The following is a 27,987-nucleotide window of genomic DNA, read 5'->3' as shown; positions in this document are numbered from 1 at the left end:
TCTGTGTCTTTCAGGGTCTGCTTTCCTTTAGAAGTCATTAACCCTTGAGGAGTATCTCACCAATACTTACATTTCTGTTACAGGGGATGCCTAAAATCTGACTATCTTAGTGCACATTTCTGGGAAGATCAGTGAGCCAACTACACAAACAGGACATGCCATTTTTGGAGGCGTTGCACTGAATTTTACAAACAATTGCAGAGCTTTAGATTGAAAAGGAAAGGTCATTTTTAATAACATTAAATTACATTATGAATTGTGTAGTAATTGTATATGCCATATTTTCTTTTTATTTGTTATATTTTTTCCACAAAAGTGGAGTTATAGGGAGCAGTTTAGTATAGAGGGTACCTTAACAAATAGCTGAGGTTGCCACCTCATCCCTTTAAACCTGAACACATATAAGTTACACAGGTTCTGTGGCTGATTAAGGTGGTAATAAGCTCGAAAGAGCAGGGCCCTCGAACCCCTCGTGTAGTGTATTCTTACTGTCTTGTCTCATGTTCTGTCCCCCTTGCTACTGTACAGCCCTGAGCATACTCTTTGGCGCTATATAAATACTGTATAATAATTAAACTTGCTTACCCTAAGTTTACACCTAAGCGTTTTCTAGAAACACAGTATTATTTATTTATTATAGGTACTTGTATAGCACCGTCAATTTACGCAGCACTTTACATATATATTGTACATTCACATCAGTCCCTAACCCTCAAGGGGTGTACAATCTAAGGTCCCTAACTCACATTCATACATACAAATTACTAGGGCCAATTTAGACAGGAGCCAATTAACCTATCAGCATGTTTTTGGAAACTGGAGTACCCGGAGGAAACCCATGCAGACACAGGGAGAACATGCAAACTCCAGGCAGGAGGTGTCATGGCTGGGATTTGAACCAACAACCCGAGTACTGCCAGGCGGAAGTGCTAACCATTTAGCCACTGTGCTGCCCACGAACCAACGACCCAAGTACTGCCAGGCGGAAGTGCTAACCATACAGTAAAATCCATTTAACATGGTTTCCTATGGGACATGGTCACATACGCACGTTTTCACCTTGTGCATTTTTTTGGAAAGGGGCAGGGACTTTTTTGAACACAAAAAATTGTGTTTCTGGTTCTATAGACTTCAATGAAAATGCTGCAGAAAATCATGTAGCATGTTTTTGCTGCGTTTTTGCCACACTTTAAATCTGCCTAGCAACAAGAAAAATAAAAACCCTGCAAAATGCATCAATAAACACAGGTGCAAAAATGTAAAACGCAACGCAAAACGCAATGCAGAAACGGCTCGAACACAATCTGCATAGGTGTGAACTTGGCCTTAGTGAGTCACCTGCATTAAATGAGCCTGAGAACCGGTGCAATTAATATGTGTTCGGGTTGAGGCAGAAACCCTAAAGGACAGTAAATAATACTACATGCTTTGGCACATCCATCATCTTCTATCTCTCTGGAGTTCCGAGGGTTACCTTGCACAATCAAGGCTTGGTGAATATCTGTTGCTCAGAGCACTGCTACGGTACCATTCATTACCTCAATCCTGGACTGAGAGCCAAGACACCTTTTTTTTTCTAAGACACTGAGCTTCTGCTCATTAGATCGACCATAACGAGTGCACAAAGCTGAGCTTCCTTTTCTAGGGTCATGCAGACACTAAGCCACTGCTCAATGTGTCAACCACCCAAAGGCTTGATGCTTATTATATCAGTCATAACAAAACGTAAAGTTCTTTCTTCACCTAGGTCAGATGCTGAGCTGTTTGGCAGCTTCCTTCTCCTGCTAACCATGGCTGTTAAGGAAGTGACCAGTAACATCAACTGGTCCTCTTTCATATGCTGCCTTAAAACAATGAATATGTAAAAAAAAATAAAAAATTGGGTTTCCCCCATAATTCATAACAGGCCCTTCAGGTCTGTTATGAGTTTCAAGAGGGACTCCATGCTAGGGATGCATCGATACCAGTTTTTTAAGACCAAGTATGAGTACTTTTTCTCAAGTACTCGCCGATACCAATTACCGATACTTATTTTGCCCTTGGATGCATTTATTTTTTTACGATTCACACCAGTGCAATAAGTCATGCGATTTGACAGTTCAAAATCACATAATAAGTCACACCCCATTTGTGATTTCATTGCGACTTGCATTGACTTCTGTTACATGGAGTCGCAATTAAATCAGAGCTCCAAATCCCATAGATATATGGCTTTGAAATCGCACTGAAGTAGTGTAATTTCAAAGCCCGATCTGTGGTTTTGAAATCATGCTGAAGTAGCACAAATTCAAAGCACTGATCTGCGGCTTTGAATTCGCAATGAAGTAGTGCAATTTCACAGCTGCACTGTGCCGCTTTTTCAGTGCAACTTGGACCTATGATTTCATTGTGGCTTGCAGATTAACTTAACAGAAGTCAATGCAAGTCACAATGAAATTAAAATAACATATAATTTTTAGTATCAGAGCATTTGCAGAGTACAAGTACTCGTGCAAATGCCTAGTATCGGCACCGATACTGATATCGATGCAATCCTACTCCATGCAAAAATGGAAAAAAAAAATAAGTGTGGGGTTCCCCTTAAAAATACATAGTGTATCCTTGATGAGGGTCTGGTACTGATGTAAAAAAAATGGCATGGGGTTCCCCTTTAGTTCTATGGTTAAGACCATACTTGGTGAATGACATCAACCCAGAGACCTTGCCAAGCTGTCATCACCAGAGCTATCATTCGCATGTGAGCAGTCATCAAGAAACCATGTCGGTAGTTGCAGGGTTTCCTTCTTTCAGTGGGTCAGCTGACACCAAGCACCATGATTAATGAGGATCTGCATTGCTGGATGATGGATTTACAACTTGAGACTTGTTTTTCATTATAAAACTTGTAAAAAAACTGTGTTTACATGGATTTATCATGGATATACAACGTGAGACTTGTTTTTCATTATAAAACTTGTAAAAAACTGTGTTTTTCTTTACTTTCATTTTTTTGTGAATAAGTAGGAGCACTATGTACCCCTTAGTCATTCATGTGGGATGGCTGTTATCTGAGTGCCCCCTTACTGTTACAAAGGAATCTGATTCGCAATAACCCCAACCCCCTGCCCACAGACCCCCACAACCACCAGGCCACAATTGTGGGGAAGAGACCCTTGTCCACTACAACAAGGTAGCCCTCCATGTTAAGGGCAGGTGACCTGGTATGATCCATGCTCACCCCCCCCTTTCCTGGCCAAGGCTTGGCATGGAATTTTGGGGGGACCCTACACTATTTTTGTTTATTTTTGTGTGGGATTCTCCTTCGAACTCCATACTAGACCCTCAAAGATAAAGGTCTGGTTTATAGATATTTAGGGCAAACCCCACACTGTCTATAGCAGACCCTCATCTATAGGATAAGGGTCTGGTGTAGATGAAGGCAATCTCTGGCTGACGTTGCCATTTTCCAGCAATTTAAATGTTCTTTTTTTCTTTGTAAATGTCAGTGTTTCTGGAGTAGGTTGTACACATTGTACAGATGTGCCACTTCACAGGCAGGGTCAGATATTTTTGCATCTTTAATTTTCCCCTTAAGTGTTATTAAAATTGCTGCTTCCTGTCAAACAGAATTCATTTTTTTGGTGTTCCTTGTTCCTAACATCACTCTGAGCACTTCTTATACTATTACGCGGCAAGCAGATACAGTTCATGCTAAAAGCAATGTTAAACTTGCTGAATGTGTCTGTAATGGATTTTATAAAACTCAGATTAAAGGAAAAGTGAGATGATTTTCTGTGTTTAGCACTGTTACAGTCAGGGGAGTTTTTAGCTTTTGCTCACCTAAGGTAACCTCTTAACAAGTAGTCAAAGCCTACGTTTATTAAAAGAAAAACCAAACATCACAAGGGATAGTACAAACAGTTAATGAGAAGTGTCCCTTGTGCTGGTGGTTTTTGTCTTAGTTGAAATTTTCTGTCCTTTGCCCCCAACACTCCCACAGTGGTATTCTTCTGGTGGGGCAGCTACTGGACCTGTCATAGGCACTTGTCAAGAGTATTGACTGTGCCCTCCCATTCTGGCCCTTCACCCATTCATAGAGCGTTTTTTATTGATGGAAGCCAACCTATCCCAACGCTCCTTCAGCATTACCTATAACGCTACCACCTCCCCCTCTCTCCCCCTCTCTGTTGGAGTCCTCCAAGGCTCTGTCCTCAGGCCCCTTCTCTTCTCTATCTACACCTCCTCCCCTGACAAACTGATACGCTCCCACGGCTTCAACTACCACCTCTATGCCGATGACACGCAAATTTACCTCTCCACCCCTCACCTCACCCCTTCAGTCTCCGCCCGTATCACCCACCTGCTGAACGACATATCAGACTGGATGTCGCTCCATTTCCTCAAACTGAACCTTTCCAAAACCAAGCTACTAATCTTCCCCCAGCCCGCGCCCCCCCCCCTCTCCATCACGACCAACAACGCCACCATCAGTCCCACCCCGCAAGCCAAAGTCCTAGGTGTCACTCTAGATTCAAACCTGTCCTTCCAACCCCATGTCCAATCGTTGGCAAACTCATGCAGACTCCACCTCCGCAACATCTCCAAAATACGTACGTTCCTCACCCCAGACACTACTAAACAACTCGTTCACTCCCTCATTATTTCACGTTTGAACTACTGCAACTCCCTTCTCACCGGCCTACTTCATCACAGACTATCCCCGCTTCAGTCTATCCTGAACTCAGCGGCCAGACTCATCCACCTTACCAACCGCTCCTCTTCTGCCACCCCCCTCTGTCATTCCCTCCACTGGCTCCCGATTGCCCAACGTATTAAATTCAAACTACTAACACTGACATACAAAGCCATTCACAACGCTGCACCAAACTACCTCACTGACCTGATACCCAAATACCACCCTACCCGTAATCTTCGCTCCTCACAAGACCTCCTACTTTCTAGCTCCCTGGTCTCCACCTCCCACGCTCGACTGCAGGACTTCTCCCGGACTTCCCCCATCTTCTGAAACTCACTACCCCAATCCATCACACTGTTACCTACCCTCCTCACCTTTAGGCGCACCCTGAAAACCCATCTCTTCAGGGAAGCCTACCCCACCCTCACCTAACAGCCGATCTCCTCCACACCTCCTACCACTCCATCCCCCACAGCCACTTCCTCCTGTACCACTTTCCCCTCCCTCCTAGATTGTAAGCTCGAAAGAGCAGGGCCCTCAAACCCCACGTGTATTGTTTTGTTATTGTATTGTCTCATGTTCTGTCCCCCACTGTAATGTACAGCACTGAGCAAACCTTCTGGCGCTATGTAAATACTGTATAATAATAATAGTACAGCTTCTATAATTGGTGTCTGGGGAGCAGAAAGGGCGGGCATAGTTGTCACGCTTGACAAGTGCCTGTGACAGGTCCAGTGGCTCTGTAAACTCCTGCCACACCAGAAAATTACCACTGCTAGGGTGTGCCCAGAGGATGTGGGATTTCAGCTAGCATAGCAGCCACCTCATTAAATGTAAGCACCATCCCTTGTATTGATCGTCTAAAAAACAAAATTAACAACATTTAGGCTGTCAATAAACAGTTGAAATACATATATGTTCATTGTTTGACCTGCCACAATATGTATAATTTTGGTCAACCAGTCAGTGTGATGTATGCAATTCTGTCATACAGAATTCTGTCATACAGCACAGTCAGCAGTGACACCCTTATTTCCTGTAGGGAAAGGAATACCTAAAAGTCGCACATCATAGCAAAACCTGGTGAGGAGGTGTATGACAGCTTTAGCCTGGGCTCCAATCAGGCCACTCTTCCAATGCGTTTAACTCTGCCTTTGGACCTTAATCATGGAGAAAATCAGGGTTTTGCTGTGATATGTGACTTTTAGGACTTCCTTTCCCTACTTTTTTTTTTTGAGCTGGACGAGTTCTGTCTCTGTCGGTACTCCCAGCAGTTTGTCATGCAAGAGGACCTTGTGGAGTCTTGAGTGGCACCTGTCATTTTTGTTGGGCGCCACCTTTGTTTCCTGATTTAGTAATGCAACATCCTGATTCATCGCTGAAACTTCTTCTTGACATCCAGTCTGCTCATTAGACAATAAATCAGCATTGTCACCCATATCCAATAGCAGGGCAGTAAACCAAGAAGCAGAAACGCTAAACCAAAAACTAGCCGAATGACCTCCTGGATAGCAATGGTGTGCCACAAAAATGTCTTGTCAAAATGATAGATCCCTTGTTAGATAAGACTGTACATTTAGCAATTTGCATAGAAGGCCAGTATAAGCTTTACATTCATGAAAAGCAAAGTGCATCACAAAAAAAAAATGTTTTTCTAAAAGGGGGAGCCTATACAGTATGTCACTTACATTTTCTGAAGATTTATTCCAAGAATGCTTAAAGTGCTTGTAAGGCTTGGTTCACACTTCTGCGATGCAACTTTAAAACAATTAACAGTATGACTCTGCATATTCTATGGGGCCAAGTCGCACTGTAAATCACACACCAACGTAGTGCAGGAACCTTCTCCAATATCGCAGAGTTGTACTGAGTCACATTGATTAGAACGGGCACCATTGAAAACAATGAGATTTCCCTTGCCATGCAATTCTGTGTGACTCAAGTTGCATCAGAAGTCCCGCTAGTGTGAACCGGGACTCAGGGCTTCCGTTTTTTTAATTGAATGCATTCTCTCCATTAAGGTAGAAAAACATTTGTGTGCAGCTCCCCCCCCTTCTCAAGTTCCCCCTAAATATTTACCTGATATGCCTGAGAGCAGCAGCGCAGCTCTTCTTTATCTTCTTTCACAGGAGGCTCGGCAACAGCAGGAGCCATTGGCAATCACTGTCAATCAATCCCAGTGAGGAGGTGGCAGGGGGGCAGGACTGAGCCACACAGTGTATGTCAGTAGACTCACGCAGATAGACTTGGGATTGAGCCTGCACATTTACCGCCATAGGAAGAGGAGGAGCCCAGAGAGCCAACGGGGGACCCCATAATAGGAGGATAGTTGCTGCTCTGTGCAAAATCATTGCACAGAGCAGGTAAGTATGACATGTTTGTTATGAAAAAAATTACTTTAAATACACTGTTGACTGGCTCATTACCTCTGCTGAAAGTCATTTTCAAGCTACCACTTCTCATTTAGTAAAATAATACTTTTTAATGTCACTCTGGTTGCTGACATCCTACTTACAACCTGACATCTAAAGGTTTCTTTGTTCCTCTGATGTACAGCATTTTCCCTGGTATCTGACATGTCTATGCCAGCAACCCCCTGTTGACAGTTTGCGACAGTATTCCCCTGCCATCTGTGTTTTTGTCTAACCTATGTATAATCCACCCCTCTCTCTCTCTCTCTCTCTGTATATATATATATATATATATATTTACACAATGCTCAGCATACATGAGAAATTTACTTTCCTTTCAGAATCAACATTTTCTATGTAACATTATACAACAAAATACTCCCACAAATGCGGGGCGTTGATTGCAAACAAGAATTGTTAATTTTCACACATAAAGAAAATATTTTTCCTAACAAGTTTATTCAAGACCATATTGCAAAAATGAATACACTCCAATGAAAGTTTTAGGAGCAAAGCTAAATTTTAGACAAAAAAATCCTAATTAACAAGAATTCATCTACAGTTGAGTCTAAATATTCATTAAACAGGTGTCCAGCAGACAGTTGATTATAAAAGGGCGTTATTTGACAAAGCAAACCCCTTCCCATTTCATGCTGTCAGCAATGGCACCACATGGAAGAGAAATGTCACAAGGCCTGAGAAAGAAAATAATTTCTTTACACAGGAAAGGTGATGGCTACAATATCAGCAAAGCTTTACTTATAAGTCAGAATCCTGTAGCAAAAGTGATACAAAAATTTAACAAAGATGGAACTGCAACCATCTCACAGAGATGTCCAGGTTGTCCATGGAAGTTAACACCTCAACAAGAGTGTCTTCTGATAAGAAGGAATGAAGAAAATTGCCATGCAGATTCACCGCAGTTAGCTAAAGAAGTAGAAAGCCAAACTGGGGTGATTGTTTACTGTGACACAATATGGAGTATACTGCAGAGAAATGGCATGCATGGGTGTCGTTCAAGAAGAAAGTCTCTCCTAAAGCTCATGCACAAAAAAGCCAACCTAGAATTTGCCAGGACGCATGGTGAAAAAGACTGAAGACTACTGGGACTCTGTACTCTGTTGTAATGAGACCAAGAATTTGGAACTGATGGCTTCAATACTGTATGGCGTTGCAAAGGTGAGGAGTACAAAGAAAAATGCATGGTGCCTACAGTGAAACATGGTGGTGGCAGTGTCCTTCTGTGGGGCTGCATGAGTGCTGCTGGTGTCAGGGAGCTGCATTTCATTGATGGTATAATAAATTCACAGATGTACTGCTCTTTATTGCAAGAGAAGATGCTTCCATCACTCTGTGCCCTTGGTTACTGTGCACTTTTCCAACATGACAATGATCCAAAACACACATCTAAATCCACTGTTGCATTTCTGAAGAAGAACAGAGTGAAAGTGATTCAGTGGCCAACTATGTCTCTTGATCTGAACCCAATCAAACACCTATGGGGAATTCTGAAGAGACAAGTTGAGCATTATTCTCCATTCAGCATCCAGGCTCTAAAAGAGGTCGTTCATGAAGAATGGAAAAATATAGATGTTGCAATATGTCGGATTCTTTTTCATTCTATGCCTAGAAGACTTACAAATCATGGAGGTCATACAAAATACTAGAAGTTTTTGTTGTGGGGTGTATTCATATTTGCATCGACTAATTTGAGTAAAACTGAAGATTTTGTAATCCAAGTTATATTATTAGCCTTACTTTCATGTAATGAGCTAAACAAATGTTCTATAAAACTCAGTTTTGTAAAAATTTTGGAAATTGTTCTAGTTCATTGAGATATTGATTAAAATCTTACTTTTCAAAAGGGGTGTACTCATTTATGCTGAGCACTGTATATATGTATACAGAATATACAGTATATTGTGGCATATGGTGGAATGACAAATGCTTAAATATAAAATTACCCTCAGGGTTTCTGAAACATCATGCATACCGAGACTTCTAGTTTCACAGAAACTCTAGTATTACAATCACTTTCTAACAAATACCATTAGGGTAGAATCAGATTTATTATTTGACACATACACAATGATATACTCTCTACCCAGGATCCCCCTCTAACATTTTTCACCCCCTACTTGAGCTTAAATAGAGGTTAAATTGATGCTAAATGATATCTTTGTTTTCCAAAATTATTTTATACTTATCCACTACTCTAACCTACTTTTCAGATATTTTCATACTTTGTTTTTCTGCCTGATTGTAATGTCCTTCCTGAGCTCCCATACTCCTCCTTTTCCCTTTCACTTTTGTTTGTTTGAAATGAGCAGTGCACAATAGTTGTGATCAGGAACACTGCTCTATGCACACTACACACACACATATATATACAGTATATATATATATATATATACAGTCAGGTCCATAAATATTGGGACATCGACACAATTCTAACATTTTTGGCTCTATACACCACCACAATGGATTTGAAATGAAACGAACAAGATGTGCTTTAACTGCAGACTGTCAGCTTTAATTTGAGGGTATTTACATCCAAATCAGGTGAACGGTGTAGGAATTACAACAGTTTGCATATGTGCCTCCCACTTATTAAGGAACCAAAAGTAATGGGACAGAATAATAATCATAAATCAAACTTTCACTTTTTAATACTTGGTTGCAAATCCTTTGCAGTCAATTACAGCCTGAAGTGTGGAATGCATAGACATCACCAGATGCTGGGTTTCATCCCTGGTGATGCTCTGCCAGGCCTCTACTGCAACTGTCTTCAGTTCCTGCTTGTTCTTGGGACATTTTCCCTTCAGTTTTGTCTTCAGCAAGTGAAATGCATGCTCAATCGGATTCAGGTCAGGTGATTGACTTGGCCATTGCATAACATTCCACTTCTTTCCCTTAAAAAACTCTTTGGTTGCTTTTGCAGTCTGCTTTGGGTCATTGTCCATCTGCACTGTGAAGCGGCGTCCAATGAGTTGTGAAGCATTTGGCTGAATATGAGCAGATAATATTGCCTGAAACACTTCAGAATTCATCCTGCTGCTTTTGTCAGCAGTCACATCATCAATAAATACAAGAGAACCAGTTCCATTGGCGGCCATACATGCCCACGCCATGACACTACCACCACCATGCTTCACTGATGAGGTGGTATGCTTAGGATCATGAGCAGTTCCTTTCCTTCTCCATACTCTTCTCTTCCCATCACTCTGGTACAAGTTGATCTTGGTCTCATCTGTCCATAGGATGTTGTTCCAGAACTTTGAAGGCTTTTTTAGATGTCGTTTGGCAAACTCTAATCTGGCCTTCCTGTTTTTGAGGCTCACCAATGGTTTACATCTTGTGGTGAACCCTCTGTATTCACTCTGGTGAAGTCTTCTCTTGATTGTTGACTTTGACACACATACACCTACCTCCTGGAGAGTGTTCTTGATCTGGCCAACTGTTGTGAAGGGTGTTTTCTTCACCAGGGAAAGAATTCTTCGGTCATCCACCACAGTTGTTTTCTGTGGTCTTCCGGGTCTTTTGGTGTTGCTGAGCTCACCGGTGCGTTCCTTCTTTTTAAGAATGTTCCAAACAGTTGTTTTGGCCACGCCTAATGTTTTTGCTATCTCTCTGATGGGTTTGTTTTGTTTTTTCAGTCTAATGATGGCTTGCTTCACTGATAGTGACAGCTCTTTGGATCTCATCTTGAGAGTTGACAGCAACAGATTACAAATGCAAATAGCACACTTGAAATGAACTCTGGACCTTTTATCTGCTCATTGTAATTGGGATAATGAGGAAATTACACACACCTGGCCATGGAACGGCTGAGAAGCCAATTGTCCCATTACTTTTGGTCCCTTAATAAGTGGGAGGCACGTATGCAAACTGTTGTAATTCCTACACCGTTCACCTGATTTGGATGTAAATACCCTCAAATTAAAGCTGACAGTCTGCAGTTAAAGCACATCTTGTTCGTTTCATTTCAAATCCATTGTGGTGGTGTATAGAACCAAAAATGTTAGAATTGTGTCGATGTCCCAATATTTATGGACCTGACTGTATATATATATATATATAGTATATACACTCACCGGCCACTTTATTAGGCACACCTATTCACTTGCTTGGTAACACAAATTGCTATTCAGCCAATCACATGGCAGCAGTTCAATGCATGTAGGCATGTAGATGTGATGAAGACGACTTGCTGAAGTTCAAACTGAGCATCAGAATGGGTAAGAAAGGGGATTTAAGTGACTTTAAACATGGCATGGTTGTTGGTGCGAGATGGGCTGGTCTGAGTATTTCAAAAACTGCTGATTTACTGGTATTTGTGCACACAACCATCTCCTGGGTTTACAGAGAATGGTCCGAAAAAGAGAAAATATCCAGTGAGTGGCAGTTGTGTGGAGGAAAATGCCTTGTTGATGTCAGAGGAGAATGGGCAGACTGGTTCCAGATGATGGAAAGGCAACAGTAACTCATATCAATATGGACCAAAATCTCTGAGGAATGTTTTAACACCTTGTTAAATTTATGGCATGAAGAATTAAGACAGTTGTGGAAGCAAATGGGGTCCAACTCGGTACTAGCAAGGCGTACCTAATAAAATGGCCCATGGGTGTGTGTATGTATATATATCTTTTTTTTTTAACCAGAGTTTAGTGTTGCTTTAAGCCCCAGTAAGGGGTGAAACATGTTACAGTCCTGCACCTGCTGCACAATAATGTTGATTTTACCTTTTAGAAGTTGTGTGTGGCATGTGGCATGTGGTGTGTGCCTTCAGGACTTGGCTTAAAGCAGCACAGTGGCTAGGTGGTTCGCATTTCTGCCTAGCAGCACTAGGGTTGGTGGTTCATATCCCAACCACAGTACTTCCTGCATGGAGTTTGCATGTTCTGCCTGTGTGGGTTTCCTCTCACATTCCAAAGACATGCTGGTAGGTTAATTGGTTCCTGCCAAAATTGACCCTAGTATATGTTAGATAGGGGCCTTAGCTTGTGCGGTCCTTGAGGATTGTCCTTGAATGTACAATAAATGTAAAGCATTGTGTAAACTGATGGTGCCACATAAGTACCTAAAATCAATAAATCAAGTATGCAAGCTCTTCTAAGTGAGGACTGTTGATACTGAGCCACCAATGTATAAAACACACACGAGCATTAGCAGATGTGCCCCAATTGGATAGCAGTAAACATTCAATGGTTTTACCCATTGCTCTTTACCTTCCCCATTTGTAAGCAAATGGCATTTACACAAACCATAATGATTGCTCTCTAGTAAGACGCCTATTCATACACCATGCTTTGAAAAAAACAATCTCAGTGTTAAATCCCAGTAGTCCATATTGCAGAGTGGTGGATCTATACCAGTGATTTCATTTTCAGTAACATTTGTAAATCTCATTAGGAATCTGGAGGCAGCCTACCAAATAAGACTCTTCCTCCTGAATATTGATAGGGGTGTTAACTCCAAGGCACATACACACTCTCAGTCAGCAAGTTCAGCACCATGGACAGCAGCACATCCCTATTCAGTACATACTAATGTACTGTACCTAGGTGACCCTTTAAAGGTAGCACAGCCCTTACCTGTACAGTGCTATTTACCACTATATAAAATACATTTATACTATATTTATATATAGATATATATATCTAAATATAGTATAGATATTTATATATAGACCTTTATATATATAGATATATTTTAGATACATTTCAATAGTGAAAGCAGCTATCGACATAATGTCACAGCATTTGAATCCAGGAAACATAATAATCCACGATGTTCTTATGTTCATTGTCACTTGTCTCGCTTCCTCTTAATTGTCTTGTTGCTCTCATTATATTATCCCCCATCAGTGTCTTTTCCTCTCCTGGTACTGGAACTCCTCCTCTTCCCATCCCCTCCCTTCTCATTCTCTCTCTCAGCCTCCAGGCTCCATCTGATTCCTCTCACTTGGCTCCCTGGACCAGCAGCCATGGCTGATATGAAAACAGGCATCTTTGCAAAGAACGTCCAGAAAAGGCTTAGCAGGGCTCAGGAAAAGGTAAGAGATACCCATCACGTCTGTGACTGTACAGCTGTATGAGTGATGAGCAGAGAAGAGGCAGAGGATTAACACAGAAGCCTGCATTACTCCAACAGAAAGGCAATGCAGGATGCTACTCCTGTGTAGTGCTTTGAAAGGCCCTATCTGTTTAAATGAGCTATATTAGTCATTATGGATTATTGCATGCATTCACATTCACATGTACTTGATGCTATTTTTAAAGGTTGATAACGAGGACAGAGCAAGAGCTAATAAATGCATTTATGATCATGGTTACAGTCGACAGCTGGTGTCAATGTGGAGTCATGTTGTAGGGGAGGGAGTGTGTGTAGAGCTGTCTAGGAGCTCAAGGGTTACATACAATGCAGTAGGGGCTGGGGGAGCATATTGCAAGGCTGCACAAATAGAAACTACTAGGAATGGTGGGAGGGAGTGCATGGCTGAGGAACAGCAGCACTTTGGCAAGGTCGAGATGCTGCAAGGCTGCATAGCTGTACATCCAGTGCAGTGGCATGGGTGCTCGGCTATGTACTGACTGTTACACCCACTTACTACATCTACAATCTTTATCATCACTGCTGGCTGCCAATGTTTAACATATCATTTTTTATGTTATTATAACAAGAGACGAGTGGGACACAGCAGTATTAAAATGGGACATTTCGCTCTTAGCTAACAGTTTCTTTGGATATTTTTGTTACTTTATTACCTTTTGTAATGTATATCTCGCTCTTAAGAATATCTATGAATGTCGAGAACTTTTAAGTAAAAGAATTACCTTCCTATATTTAAATATTTGTCAAGGTCATATGTAGTTTAATACAACATTCAACTATGATATGATACAGGATATGATAGAATACAATATTTATTAGTTTATTATATTTAGATTTATTAGTGTTGATTTACTAAAGGTAAATATCTTGTTCACTTAGCAGGGAAAATTTCACTTACTTAGCAAATGTAGTAAAAATTCACAAGGTATACCCAATCATGTGCAAGGAAAATTAAAAAAAAATGTTTGCACAAGATTGGATGATGGAAGTCAGCATCACCTCATTCACTAAGCCAGTTATTCTCATGTTAGATGGAATCAGAGGTTGCTGGGGATTCCTTAAGCTGTGGCTGGTTGACCTCCCATTTGGTGGTGGATGCATAGTTCTGGGGACTACTTGGAAGAGCCAGCAGAATGCCAGCAATGATCTTTATAGTTGTCTGTAAGGGTGGCATCCCACCACCATTTTTATCTACTGACCACCAATGTAAGGTACATTTTTCCCACTGCCTCCCAAACTAATTGATTATGAGCAGGGTTTCCCCTGGACCTGATGATTATTTCAAGGATTCAAAAGTTGAGAAAGGCTTCACCAAGCTGCGAGAATATTCTCTTGCAAACTGAACCATCCTATTTACATTTAGTAGATTAACCCCATGGTGGGCGCAAAGGTTAAGTATTTTATAATATCTATATTTTTCTGTCTTTAGCTTTACATTGATTTTATTTTTTATGTATCCAGATGTGTTCAGGCAGGAAACGTTTTAAAGTATGCGAGAAGATGAAATGCATTTGTATTGTAGTGAATGGTTTACGTTACCTTAAAATTCTAGACAACTTTTTATAACATGTTGATGTGTTATTAACTGGATTTGTTAAGTTCTGCTGTAAGTTACCAATTAAAGTTCACACTTGGATATCTAGTTGTAAATGAAGCAGTTTGATGTGTTACTGTATTTATTTATGTAAGTGTCAACCAACTAAAAAACAGATCATATAATACTGGTATCTAGCAGTGCTCTGAAGATCTACTGTAACTAATCAATGAATGTAAACGTAATCCTTTATTATAGTGGCATTGCTATATTAAAATCCCCCTTTTTGTCCTGTGAAGTGTTGACTAGAAAGAAATTTAGGCCAAATGGCAGCACAATGGGCTGAGTACTGCTGTAGAAAGATTACATCTGTCATTGTGATTTGTTGAGGCAGATAAACAATCTGCTGTCACTTGTCCCGCCCCCACACATGCACATTTTCAATGCAGTAAGAGGATTGCATTCCAGTTAACCTTTTCAGGGATCAGCACTTCAACCACAGACTGTAATAATAGTGCCTGCTCTTACACAAGTCATCTTATCCCTTCACTGTCATCCTGGTGGCTGCAGGCACTTAGCCACTTTGGCCACGCATGGCATCCAGGCCCCCTTTTACGTCCTCGGGCTTGTATTCTGCATTAGACAAACACAATGTCAGGATGAAATGTTTGCTGGATGCTTCAGGCATATTTTTGGTTGAGCTCATCATATTTCTATAAAATCATTTTAAATATTAAATACTGTTAAAAACAAATATATGGTGTGAAACCCTTTTATGTTAGGCATATGTAATGCAATTCTTAAATCTCTAAAAATATATATTTGTCTCTGATATACCGGTACATGGTTAAGTGTACCCTGAAAAATACTGTGGGATTTGTTATTGCTAATTAAATAAATGAGATCATTAAATAATGAGTAACAATAAGCCATGGTTCACACTTATGCGGTGTGGAATTTGCAGCAAATTCTGCACCGCATCAGAATTGCACCCCGTTCATGCGAACAGCTGCAGATGTGTATGTTAAGCCAACAACACCCCGAAAGTGGTGTGATGTGCAGAATCGGATTGCATTGTGAATAGCTCATTATATTTCTATAAAATCATTTTAAATATTAAATACTGTTAAAAACAAATATATGGTGTGAAACCCTTTTATGTTAGGCATATGTAATGCAATTCCTAAATCTCTAAAAATATATATTTGTCTCTGATATACATGGTTAGGTGTACCCTGAAAAATACTGTGGGATTTGTTATTGCTAATTAAATAAATGAGATCATTAAATAATGAGTAACAATAAGCCCTGGTTCACACTTATGCGGTGTGGAATTTGCAGCAAATTCAGATTCGCACCCCGTTCATGCAAACAGCTGCAAGTGTGTATGTTAGGCTAACAACACCCCGAAAGTGGTGTGATGTGCAGAATCGGATTGCATTGTGAATACCCATGCAATCCGATTCTAGTGCGGACCCAAAAAAAGGTCCTGTGCATTTTTGGTGCGGGTGGGTTGCGATTAGAGCCATACATAATGTATGGCTCCAATCGCACTGCACACAATTCGCATGTGATTTGCACAGGTATACGGAGCCACCCAAAGGCGGAGCCTGAGATCACATGACCCGTTAGCATCAAAATTGAACAAATTATTATAATTTTTTTTGTTCAATTTTGATGCTAACGGGTCTTGTGATGTCAGGCTCCGCCTTCAGGTGGCTCTGATACAGCCCTTTTGTTATCATTTAGTAACTTATATAAAGAGAAGTGCAGACTCCTGTAGTGTTGGCTCTGAGGAAGAGGTTGTGTCCTCGAAACGCGTTAGTCAGTTGGTCATCCAGGGTTCCATCTTATGGACTCAGATGTTGTTTGGATCATACATCTTGTTCAGTTTGACATGCCTGTGTTTTTATGTCTATTGTGAGTATGATACTTACTTTATTTCTTCAATAAATATTTTAAACGATAATGCACTAGGTCGGTGCGCCCTTTTTTTGTTTCTCCATTTGCATCTAAATCCTCTTTGGACCTACTTTCAATCTACATGCATTTATTATACCTCATTCACACAGACGTGCTTAAGCATACACTCAAGCAAGGGCTGTGTTTGCAAAGGTGTTCTGTACATTTGTGCACAGGATGTCCTATTCATTGCTACTCGGATGCAGCAGGTGAAAAAACACAGCTGCTGTTCCCCATTTGACATCTGTATGGGTGTGTGTCCCTCAACTCACATCACCCACATGGATGTCAAATTGGGAGTAGCACATGTGTCTCAATAGACATGAATGGGACTGCCTGCACGTGGATGCATGGAACACCTGTACATTTTGTGTGGGCAAACACGGCCCTTGCATGGGGTTATGCTTTAGTATCCCTGAGTGAACAAGGCCTTAACCTCCTTAGCGGTATTCCCGAGTGCAGCTCGGGGTAAAATTTCAATACCAAGAGCGGTAACCCCGAGCTACACTCGGGCTTACCATGCAGCGTTGCTTGTCCTTACCTTGTCCTTTGCTCCCGCGATGTGTCCCCTGCAGCATCCCCGGCCATCTCCTCCGGTCGATGCTGGCATCTGGCTTCTGTGTTCCGGTCCCTGTGACGTAGGGACGTACGGGCGCCGGAACCGGAGGGAAATTTGAAATTTTTTAAAAATGGCATTTTTGTTGTCATTGCTGTTTCAATGCATTTCACAAATATTTTGTCCCTACTGCTTTGTCCTGTGCCCTGCCTGCATTTTGAATGTTCTTTCTGCTTGGAAACGTAGAAAAGTCCATGGCGTCCAAAAAGCGTCCCTTTACGTCAAAAGCGGTTTTAGAACAGCGATAGTAAATCAGAACCACTTGCAGAATTGAGTGATAATGATTCGTGGGGAAATTCGTCATCAGACACTGAAAACGATTTTGCGACTTTGCTCAGCGATGTGCGAATTTGCCTCTGTATTTCAAATTTCAGTGTTTTTGGTTTGATTATATTATTGAATTAAATTTATTATTATTATATTATTCTTTTTTATGATTATTTATTAAATTATAATTTATGATTTTGTGTAAAATTTTATCATATCCGGAATGTTTACTAGACTCTTGTTCGGACAGATTTCAGAGAGTTATTCCTAAAAATTACAGCCTACAATAAAAAACTACATATTTCCATGCAAAATAATGGTACCGCTTTCAGCACAAAAAATCGGAAAGAATCATACCGCCAGGGAGGTTAAAGTCGTGGCTGCATGACATTTCTTGGGGAGGTATTCCTCATGGTGACTGACAACAGTGGACCATATCTGTGAAATGTATGTTGAAATAGCCATTTATATTCTTTATCAGATGATCATAGACAGGGCAACAACACAAGAACACAACTGCAAGATGGGGATAGAGGATTATCAGCCTATAACAGGAATACCTGAACAAGGATCCCCCAGTATTAAGAAATGAAAGCAGAAGATTAAACATATTGAAAATGAGATTTGAAAGTGCAGTGACATGTTGAAGCTTATATGAGATTTTAGTGACTGGATTCATATATACCTTAAATAAATAAAGTAAAAATCAAGACAGTTTGCAACAAAACCTAATATACCTAATGTAAAAAAGATTGTTTGCTTAGGTCATATCTCTAAACCCTCTGTGGATTTCTGTTCTATGCTGTCATTATCAATGGTACTATTGATATAGTCTATCCTCTGAAGGAAAGTACAAAAGCATACATTTTAGGGGTCTAAGACCAAGATATTCAAAGAACAGCTTCTGGCAATAGGCAAACCAGTCAGCCAGCTCTGAAGCATTGCATGCAGTAGATCTGAACTGTACAATTCCCTGGCTCTATTAGGCCTTGTTCTCAAGGGCAGTGAAAATTGATGGTTAATATTGCCACATTTTCTTTGTGGCAAATTTTATACACCTCCACCATATGCAAATTGTATACACCTCCACCATATGCAAATTGTATACACCTCCACCATATGCAGCACATTCAAGTGAATTGGACAACAGTGCACCCACTAAACGCACCGCATACAGTGGTTCTTAGGGCTCAAGGTTTTTACTTTAATACATTCTATGTGTAGCGCTACCCCCAAAAGAGCTGCTTGATTTCTGGGCTTTTCCCCAAACAGCACCCACAGCCAGGCAACAGGAATTTCCCACACAATCCAAATAGCTCCAGAAAACAGTCTAAGGGGTTTGGCTTTTGTTTTGTTTTATTTTAGGGTTGGACTTGGATAGGGATCAGGGGTACATGGGATGCCCCAAACTGAAGGAATGCTGCAAACTATTTACAAATGGCTGAGGGCCTCCTAAAGTCCCTGGCTGCTGTAGACTGCTTCAAACTGAGCTGTGCACCAACAGGAATGATGACACAGTGTATTAAATGAACAAGAGCTCCAAAAGTCAAAGTTGTAGATGCAGCACCTGGTTGTACTGCACGGCACCTGGCTGCTCTCGACCCAAGCTAGAGATATTGGGGGTGCTCCTGGCTGTTTTGCACGGTACTTAACCTGTCTGCTAGGTCCTGGACATGTGTAGTATTGCACTAGACTGCCTTCTCTGTGGCTTTGGGAAAGTTGGCTGGCAAGTACTTAGTCCCTTTAAATGGCTTCTTGAATCCAGAGAGCTGCTGCATGGGCCTTGCTGCTTTACAGGCTGATTCTGGCTTGGAGTCCCCAGCTAAGCCTACATGGAACTATGGCTGAGTGATGTCCTGGAGCCTTTTTTTTTTCTTTCTCCCTCTGACTTCTCTCTTCTGCTGCAGTTCAGAGTCCCCAGCACAGGGGGTCCATGCTCCAGATGACTGGACCCTGGATTCTGCCCCCAGACTGCCAGGCTTCTGATTATTTATGGGTTGCTTCCACCCCTTCTGGGCCCTGCCTCCCCAGGGACTAGTGGAGACTTCATAAATATTCAGGTTGCAGCCTCTATCCAGGGGCGGACTGACCATTTGGAAACTTGGGCACTGCCCAAGGGCCCGGGGTCAGTAGGGGGCCCCATGAGATGCCCCTGGTACCTTTTTCATAGCCATTTTTTAGTTTGGGCAAGGACACAGGGGCCCCATGATCCCCTATTGCCCGGGGGCCCCATGAGTTGTCAGTCCGCCACTGCCTCTATCCCTCCACCCACTAGCTTCTAGAACTATCCAGAAAGTTCCAGAAGACAGGGAGAGGTAACAAGAACACAGCCTGTGAATCTATGCACAGCCTTCCTAACCAATTAACCCCTGCTCCTCTGGCTACAGAGGAGCTAAACTACATTTACCCACTCTAGCATCTTAGGAGGGTGCTACATATGCATAAAGGTAAAAATAAAACCTTCTGTGACTGGGATCCCCCCCCCAGACACCTTTTATACTCAGAGCGGGGAAGTAGCATGCAAAATGTAGCAGGATCAATGCCTGCATTCTCCAAATGATTTTCACATTGTAAAGCGCTATGTAAACTGTTGGCGCTATATAAATCCCATTTAATAATACTTAGCATCATGGTCCAGGGCTCTCTGCTCTGTCCCTCCTCGCAGGGCATACCAATGGCTCCTGCTGCTTTCAATCAAACTCTGTGATGAGGGAGCAGGGGGGTGGGGCCATGCCCCTCTGTCTGTGTCTATGGACAAGGCAGTGGTGCTCAGGAGTGAGCCTGCACAGGTGCCCCCATAGAAAGTGGCCTGAATGAAGAGGAGTAGCCAGGAGTGCCAGCGGAGGACCTGAGAAGAGGAGGATTGGGGCAACTCTATGACAAACCACTACACACAGCAGGTAAGTATGACATGTTTATTATTTTAATTAAAAAAAATGAAGCTTTACAATTACTTTAATGTACGCATATGTAATGTGGGTGCAATGCAGTTGCACTATGGTGCAGCTGGACTTTGTCCAAAATAAATTGGAGTCCAAGACGTGACATACCTGCTGGCTCTGAAGAGCAATCCATCATGGATCACTTTTAATAGCAGTTAAAAAAACAGTGCCCATGTAAATGAGGCCTTACAGAACACGAACAGCCTGCACAGGGCACCTGTGATGTACAGAGTACATTTCTACACTATACATTTACAGGTTCAGTTCATGGAACACCAGATAACTAGTAGCAAGTCAATTATGTGGGGGGGGGGGAGTCTAGGGGCCAGCTCTGCCAGAATGAAAAATAGAAGATATGTTTACCCTGTGTCCCCAGTGTGCAATTAAAGGCATTTAATAAGTTGGCCCATGTAGACAAGGGGCTCTAGTAGAATAAAATACACCATGTGAAAATTTTATTTATTGCAAATGCCTTACCGGTAGGTCTTTTCTGTCACCAATGAAGCCTGGGCAATATTGCTCCCAATATTTACATTGCTATGTTTGTTTCTAAGACATGGGTTACAACAAAATGACCATTGAGCCTTCTTCTGTGAAGATAACTAAAGACAGCAGTGTTGTAAACCCTCATACATATACAGCATTTTGTGAAAGCAGAGACCCTTGAGAATAAAAAGGAGGTAGTTCTAAAAATTTTTGTTACACAACAATAATGCAACACTTTATCAAGTGCAAATGTTCAGTAAAAATGACACTTAAGTTAATTTTATGGCACATAAATTCAATATCTTAAATCTTTTTTGTTAAAATGTAAAAGATGAGGTTGTGCCAAGTAAATAGATATAATATATTCATTTTGTAAAGCGCTGCACAAACGGTTGGCACTGTATAAATCCTGTATAATAATAATATATGCCAAGTCTTAAAATTGCTCACACCTGTGAAATGGCAACAAATTTCAGTACCCAAATTTATCATAGAAGATTCCGTGAATATTGACCCTAGATTTATTACTCTTGTTTGAACAAGAGCATTTTGTACATATGCATGATGTGGGCGTATACATTCATATGTGCATGTACGGAATGGCGGGCTCAACATTTTTTAAGGGGGGGGGGGCAGAAAAGTGCTTGGTTGTAACTGTGCTACATTTGCTTGTTCCCCAGCTGCAGAGGCCAGGGGAAGAGACAGCTGAACCCAGAATTAAAGTATTCCATGTCTCTTCTGTGTTCATTCTAGCTAGGGGACATTAGTGAACGAATATCCACTGGTCTCTCTCCAACCCAGTGACACCCACCATTAGGTTCCCAGGAACGCAGGTGGAACAAGCAAGCTTGGAAAACAGGGTTGTAGGGGGGTAACTACTGGGGGTGCATATAAATTCCTCCCTTCTGCCAACGTATGATATGTTGTTGACAACAAAAGTGTTTAACAACATTTTTACAAATGATGGTGCATTTTAAACTACTCTAATCTGCATGGGCCCTTCTATGTAAAAAGTGAACGTAGCTTTTAAATAACTTATCTTTTAACAGTATAGGGAGGAAATAAACAATTATACTTACCTATACCTTTGTGACTTTTTCTTCATACTTACCTATTTTTGTCCTGCCTCTGTGTTGCCTGGGTTCCTGTTCCCGCAATTCCATGTTGAAATTGCCTCTATGACAGTACTGCAAGACTCTGCAGTTTAGGTATGCGATTTTCCTGAAGGTGATGTTGCCTTCTCAGGGGACATCTGTGTGGCTAGGGTGGTCACTGCCTTCAGGGAAACCAGAAAGTGCAAGATAAAAAAAAGATAAGTAAAGCAAAAAAACATTACGAACAATTTTAGGTGATTTCACATGAGCATGCAGAGGTGCACCCGATGGTTAGGGTAAAGAGTAAACTCCACTTTTTATTATAATCCTATAATAAGGCTTTCCTGTAGTTAATTAATTAATATCTTAACTTGCGGTGTTTAGGAGATATTCACACTGGATGCAGGCAGTGACATAACCAGCACACACACTATGAGGGGACAGCATACCCGTGCCATCCCTTCAGAGCTATGTGCCATAAACCGTGACTCCCATGAGCATGTGCCGGAGTGACGTCATTGCAGCTCGGCCATTCAAAGGACCGCAGCCAGTGAACCCAGAAGAAAGACTGGGGGAAGATGGCAGCCCTGTCAGTGGTGACAGCACATTGCTAGAGGGGTTCGTTCTAGGGAAAGTATTTCATAATATGCTAGTATGCGATGCACACTAGCAGATTATGCCATTGCCTTGCATGTTTTTTTTTTTTAATGGAAAACAGCAGTTTACTACCGCTTTAAATATTTCAATATTAAACACATAAAATAGCAAAAGACATGTAGGATGATGCAGTAAAGAAGTGTTAAGGACAATGGTAATGTGCACAGTTTAGTAACCCATAGTAAGCTGTCAGAATTGGCCAGTTAAAATATAAAATGTTGCTTTGGGTCACCGCCATACAATGCTGCACTTTCTGTTGTTACACTGAATAAGCTTGATGAAGTGAAGCAAAATGACCTCACTGGTAATTATTATACTGTGCCCTAGTAAATTGACCATCTGTACTCAATGTAATGTAAGTATGCAGTATAATCTTTTCCTCCAGTCCTTAAGGTGTATCGGATTTCTGTGATAACTTCCAACAGTGTTTTCATATTTGCTTCAGCTGTGATCACCTATGTTGATGCACAATCATCACTCCATAATAGCTGTAAATGTGATAAAATGATATGGGTCACACTTTAAATGGTTGAAATCTAGAATTCTGACAGCATAAAGAATACACATGTTCAGTATCTAGCTGAATACAGCAATTATCTCTGATGTATACTGTTACGGTGAGTTCAGTGGTGTATTTAGGTTTTGTGCTGCCCAGAGCCTGACAGTGACCAACAACACCCCTGCTCCCCCCCACCTGAGAGAGCCCTCCACTAACACCTACCCACCCCCTCCGCCGGCAGCAGAGATAAAGACACTCACCTTCACAGCTATGGGCTTCCCCAGGAATGAGAGTCGGGCTCTGCATACACCAATAAGCAGCCTGCAGCCTCTTTCGGATCTCACCTGGTCCCCAAGCCATATATGTTCCTTCTTCCTGGGAGGGTGCTACCCCCCTGAAAAATGCCACCCTAGGCAAATGCCTTGTTTTCCTTGTGGTAAATACACCCCTGGGTGAGTTATAAGTCAGGACCGGGTTGTACTCTTGACATGGCTATATTCTTTTTTAACAGTTGCATTACCTATCCCTCTAATGTAATTTTCTTTGGGTAAAGGGTATAACTGATTACATATCAAGAGAATTTTGTCTGAATATTTTTTGGTTTCAGAACATTCAATTTTCAAATACTTAGTGGGGTCAAATCAATGATCGTTTTCAACCATAGTGATAAAAAATAATGTGAAGGCTCAGGATAGAAATTGCAATGTTCTAACAGCGTATGTGGATTTCATTCTGGAAATTCAATCAAATCCAATATTGATTGTTAAAAGCAAACAAAAGTTTGAAGAACTTTCAAAGTACATTCATAAAGTCTCTGATGGCATTGTCGAATGTACAAACATGAAAATCTACAAGTTTATGGCCAGCTTATGTAAACCCTAACAATGATCTTTTATTTGGTCCCTTTTGGTTTTGATGTATCAAGCAAAGTTTGTTAATTTATGTTGTTGATGATTTGGTGCCACATTGTGCTAGATGTTTTGAAATAAAAGGATGTGCATCAGATGCTTCTGTGTTCAAAGTTCCCAAAGCTTGCCAAATCGCAGCTGATGAGGTGTAAGGTACATGATATCAAGGAGGACGAACCTAATCCACACGGTGTAAAGCTGAAATTGACACCCAAAATGTTAGTGCACACTGGTGCCACTTGGCATGCAACTTGTGACACACAGAATCGCATGACAAGTGAAAACACTTCAGTTGCTGACCTGGCTCTTTGCCTCCTCAAAGGCTCAGAGACAGCAATGAGAGCCATTGGCTTCCGCTGCTGTCAATCACAGCCAGTGAGGAGAGAACGAGGGGCAGGACCAAGCCATGTTTTGTGTGTCTTCTGGAGTGAGCTGTGGAGTGAGCATACACAGTTGGGGGAAGGGGGGAGGAGTCAGGAGCATGGACAGGGACCCAAGAAGAGGAGGATTGGGGCTGCTTTGTGCAAAACCACTGCACAGAGATGGTAAATATAACATATTTGTTATTTTAACTGCTCACCCTACCCACCGCCTTAGAGCAGATATACTGCTACATGGCAACATTGGTGTGCACAATCCCATATATATACGTGATTTTGCATCTCTGGGTAGGGGGCCTGAGGTGATTACCCGCAGGCGCCCGATTATTACCGACAATCACCGACAGGGAGAAAGACTGTTTTGTTTACTAACAGTCTTCCTCCCTGTCATCTCCGGCGCATTGCTCGGGATGGCTGTGCACCGCACAGCCATCCCAATCAGTGTGCTTACAGTGAAGAACACACCCCTCACACTCCTAGTAAAACACTCTCTACACACAGTTAACCATTTGATCGCCCCTCTCATAACCCCTTCCTGCCTAGTGTCATTAGTACAGTGTCAGTGCTGTTTTTAGCACTGATCACTGTATTAGTGTGACTGGGGATGTCAGTGACACCAAGTCAGTTCCCCCCAGTGTCAGAATGCCCACCGCAGTCCCGCTAAAAGTTGCTGATCGCCGCCATTACTAGTAGAAAAAAAAAATCCCAGTATGTATACTGCCATTTGTAAACGCTATAATTTTCACATAAACCAATTAATTTACACGTATTGGATTTTTTTGATTAAAGACATGTAGCAGAATACATTTTGATCTAAATTTTTGACAAAATTAGATTTTTGAAATTTTTTTACTGGACATGTTTAGTAGCAAAAAGCCCAATATACTGTTGTTTTCTCAAAATTGTCGGTCTTTTTTTGCTTATAGCACACAAAAATAAAAAGCGCACAGGCAATCAAGTGCCACTGAAAGAAAGCTCAATTTGTGTGAAAAAAAGGACATAAATTTCATTTGGGTGCAGCATTGCATGACCGCGCAATTGTCAGTTAAAGTAAGACAGCACCGTAATGCAAACAATGATGTGGTCAAGAAGGGGGGTAAATCCTCTGGAGGGCAAGTGGTTAAAAAAAATGTAAGCCTTTGATATCACTTTAATTTCAGTGGCGGCTGTTCAAATCAATGCATATCAAGTTATGGAGACTTTTAAACAGGTTCCTGCACTACTTTGATGCGACTTCAATGCAGCTTGAGTCCTATAGACTCTAATGTCACATGAAAGTTGCAAGTGAGTCACACTGCATAGTTTCACTGGAAATCGCACGACAATTGTTGCAACATTGTGAACTGAGGCTAAATGTATTTGTAAATGGATCTATTGTAAGTACTTGGATTTGTCTTGCTATCAGCTTCTAGTAATCACATACTGGGTAAGGAAGGGGCAGCAATTGGAGGCAAATAGGCTCTGCTGATGTGTACATGTGCTTTATGATAGCATGATGACTAGAGGACAGAGCAGAGTGAACAGAAATATGACTTTTGCAGTGTGCTGCTGCTCCATCATTGTCCAATCAGCACATGAGGTGCATTTTTCACCATTGTTGCTGATCACAATGTCCAGTTGCTGCTGCAGAACAATTTTAGATTTTTCAGTCACTGCAGTCAAATTGAATTAATGGTAGCCTATGTAATTATGTAATACGGCATCAATATACACTCTCCGGCCACTTTATTAGGTACACCTTGCTAGTGCCAAGAAAATATCCTCCACGCCATTACACCACCACCACCAATCTGAATTACTGATACAGGGCAGGATGGATCCATGCTTTCATGTTGTTTACGCCAAATTCAGACCCTACCATCTAAATGTTGTAGCAACCAGTCTGCCCTTTCTCCTCTGACCTCTGACCTCAACAAGGCATTTTCGTCCACACAACTGCTATTCACTGGATATTTCTCTTTTTCTGACCATTCTCTGTAAACCCTAGAAATGATTGTGCATGACATTCCCAGCAGATCAGCAGTTTTTGGAATGCTCAGACCAGCCCGTCCAGCACCAACAACCATTAAACTTTACATGCCTGAATGTACTGAGTTGCTGCCATGTGATTGGCTGATTAGCAATTTGTGTTACCAATCAATTGAACAGGTGTACCTAATAAAGTGTCTGGTGAGTGTATATATCTTTGATTAAAATAGTCAGGCCCCTTTTACACAGATGTTCCGATTGGGTCTGCCTGCCCGTTTTTCAGGTGGACCCGATCGGAACCTCTATCCTCCTCTATGGAGCAGCGGGTGTAAATACATGTGTCCATTTACATCTGCCGACATCCAATCTAATCCAATCCGCCAAACAGAGATGGATGGGGATCTGATGGCAGTCCGATGAAAACGGACAGTTGGTCAGTTTCCATCCAACCAATCACAGAGGACAATGGTCTGTGTCTGTGTCTGCTCTTCAGCAGCGGAGAGGACATGGACCTGCCATCAGCTCGCTCACCGGGGATCAGCGAAGAGATCCCCTGCTGAGCAAATGGATCCACTGACTGGTTTGCCCCATGTGAAAGAGGCCTTTGTCTGTACACAACCAAACCAAGACAGTAACAAAAGAAGCAGTTGGCCATGATTTCCTGTACATTCCTGTAGGACAAAACTGGAGTTTCTCCTTCCTCCACTGACATTTCCATAGCAATTATCAAATGGGATAAATAAAGAGCATTCTGAAAATATTTGGCCCACCACAGAGTAGTGCACTGTAGCACTTTTTAGAGCAGGAATAATGGAATGGCACGAAGTAAACACTACCTGCTAATTTCCTGTCCTGAACTATGTTCCATCATGGAGATCAGAACTGGCGAGAAGGGCCAGAAAGAGAAGAAGAATAACAGTGCAAGGTAAAAGTCACTTCAGATAAAAAAATAACTACATTGCATTGTTCACCAGCATTTGATGGGAGTACAAAATGGTTCCCCAAGCTTCGAGGTTCTCTCTGGCCATCACAACAAATATTATGTTTGTCACATTCATCCAGAACTCCTGATGATTTTGTATATGTCTTACACTAGCCATACACGTTGTGATCTGGCTGTACAATCAACTTTGGATTTACCAAAACTATGTGATATAGGGACCTATAACACTATCCAATCAATTTTTAATCAGGCAGGCAGGCCCTTGCGCTACATAGAGTCATGCAAAAAAAGTTAGTACACCAAGTGGAAATTGTTGACCAGCACAATAGAAAATGAACCCAAAATGTCTTAAAAAAGAAGTGAAGGGTTATGGGCTGATCTAGTCAAAACCCTGATCTGAATCCCATTGAAATGCTGCAGGATGATCGGAAATTATGCAAGACAACCCACAAACACCTGTTTGCAAAATTTTATAATAGAAACAAAGAAAAACTTTTTTTTCAAATGTTTTTTTGTTTATAGTGCAAAAAA

At 41.5% G+C, this 27,987-nt stretch overlaps 1 protein-coding gene across 1 annotated transcript in view; it reads left to right on the top strand.

Moving 5' to 3' along the window:
• The first annotated feature begins 13,022 nt into the window (after positions 1-13,022).
• The window catches only part of LOC149472275 (amphiphysin-like), a 266,577-nt gene continuing 251,612 nt past the window's right edge, over positions 13,023-27,987 (top strand). Inside the window, exon 1 of the mRNA XM_089687084.1 lies at positions 13,023-13,141. Within this exon, the coding sequence (XP_089543210.1) occupies positions 13,073-13,141 (69 nt within the window). The 5' untranslated portion in view covers positions 13,023-13,072. The remainder of the gene's footprint in view (positions 13,142-27,987) is intronic.

The sequence above is a fragment of the Staurois parvus genome, unplaced genomic scaffold, assembly GCF_062004578.1.
Source record: "Staurois parvus isolate SC_StPar_1 unplaced genomic scaffold, SC_StPar_1.0 ptg000020l, whole genome shotgun sequence".
NCBI classification, from domain to species: domain Eukaryota; kingdom Metazoa; phylum Chordata; class Amphibia; order Anura; family Ranidae; genus Staurois; species Staurois parvus.
This window is presented reverse-complemented; position numbering and strand designations above follow the sequence as displayed.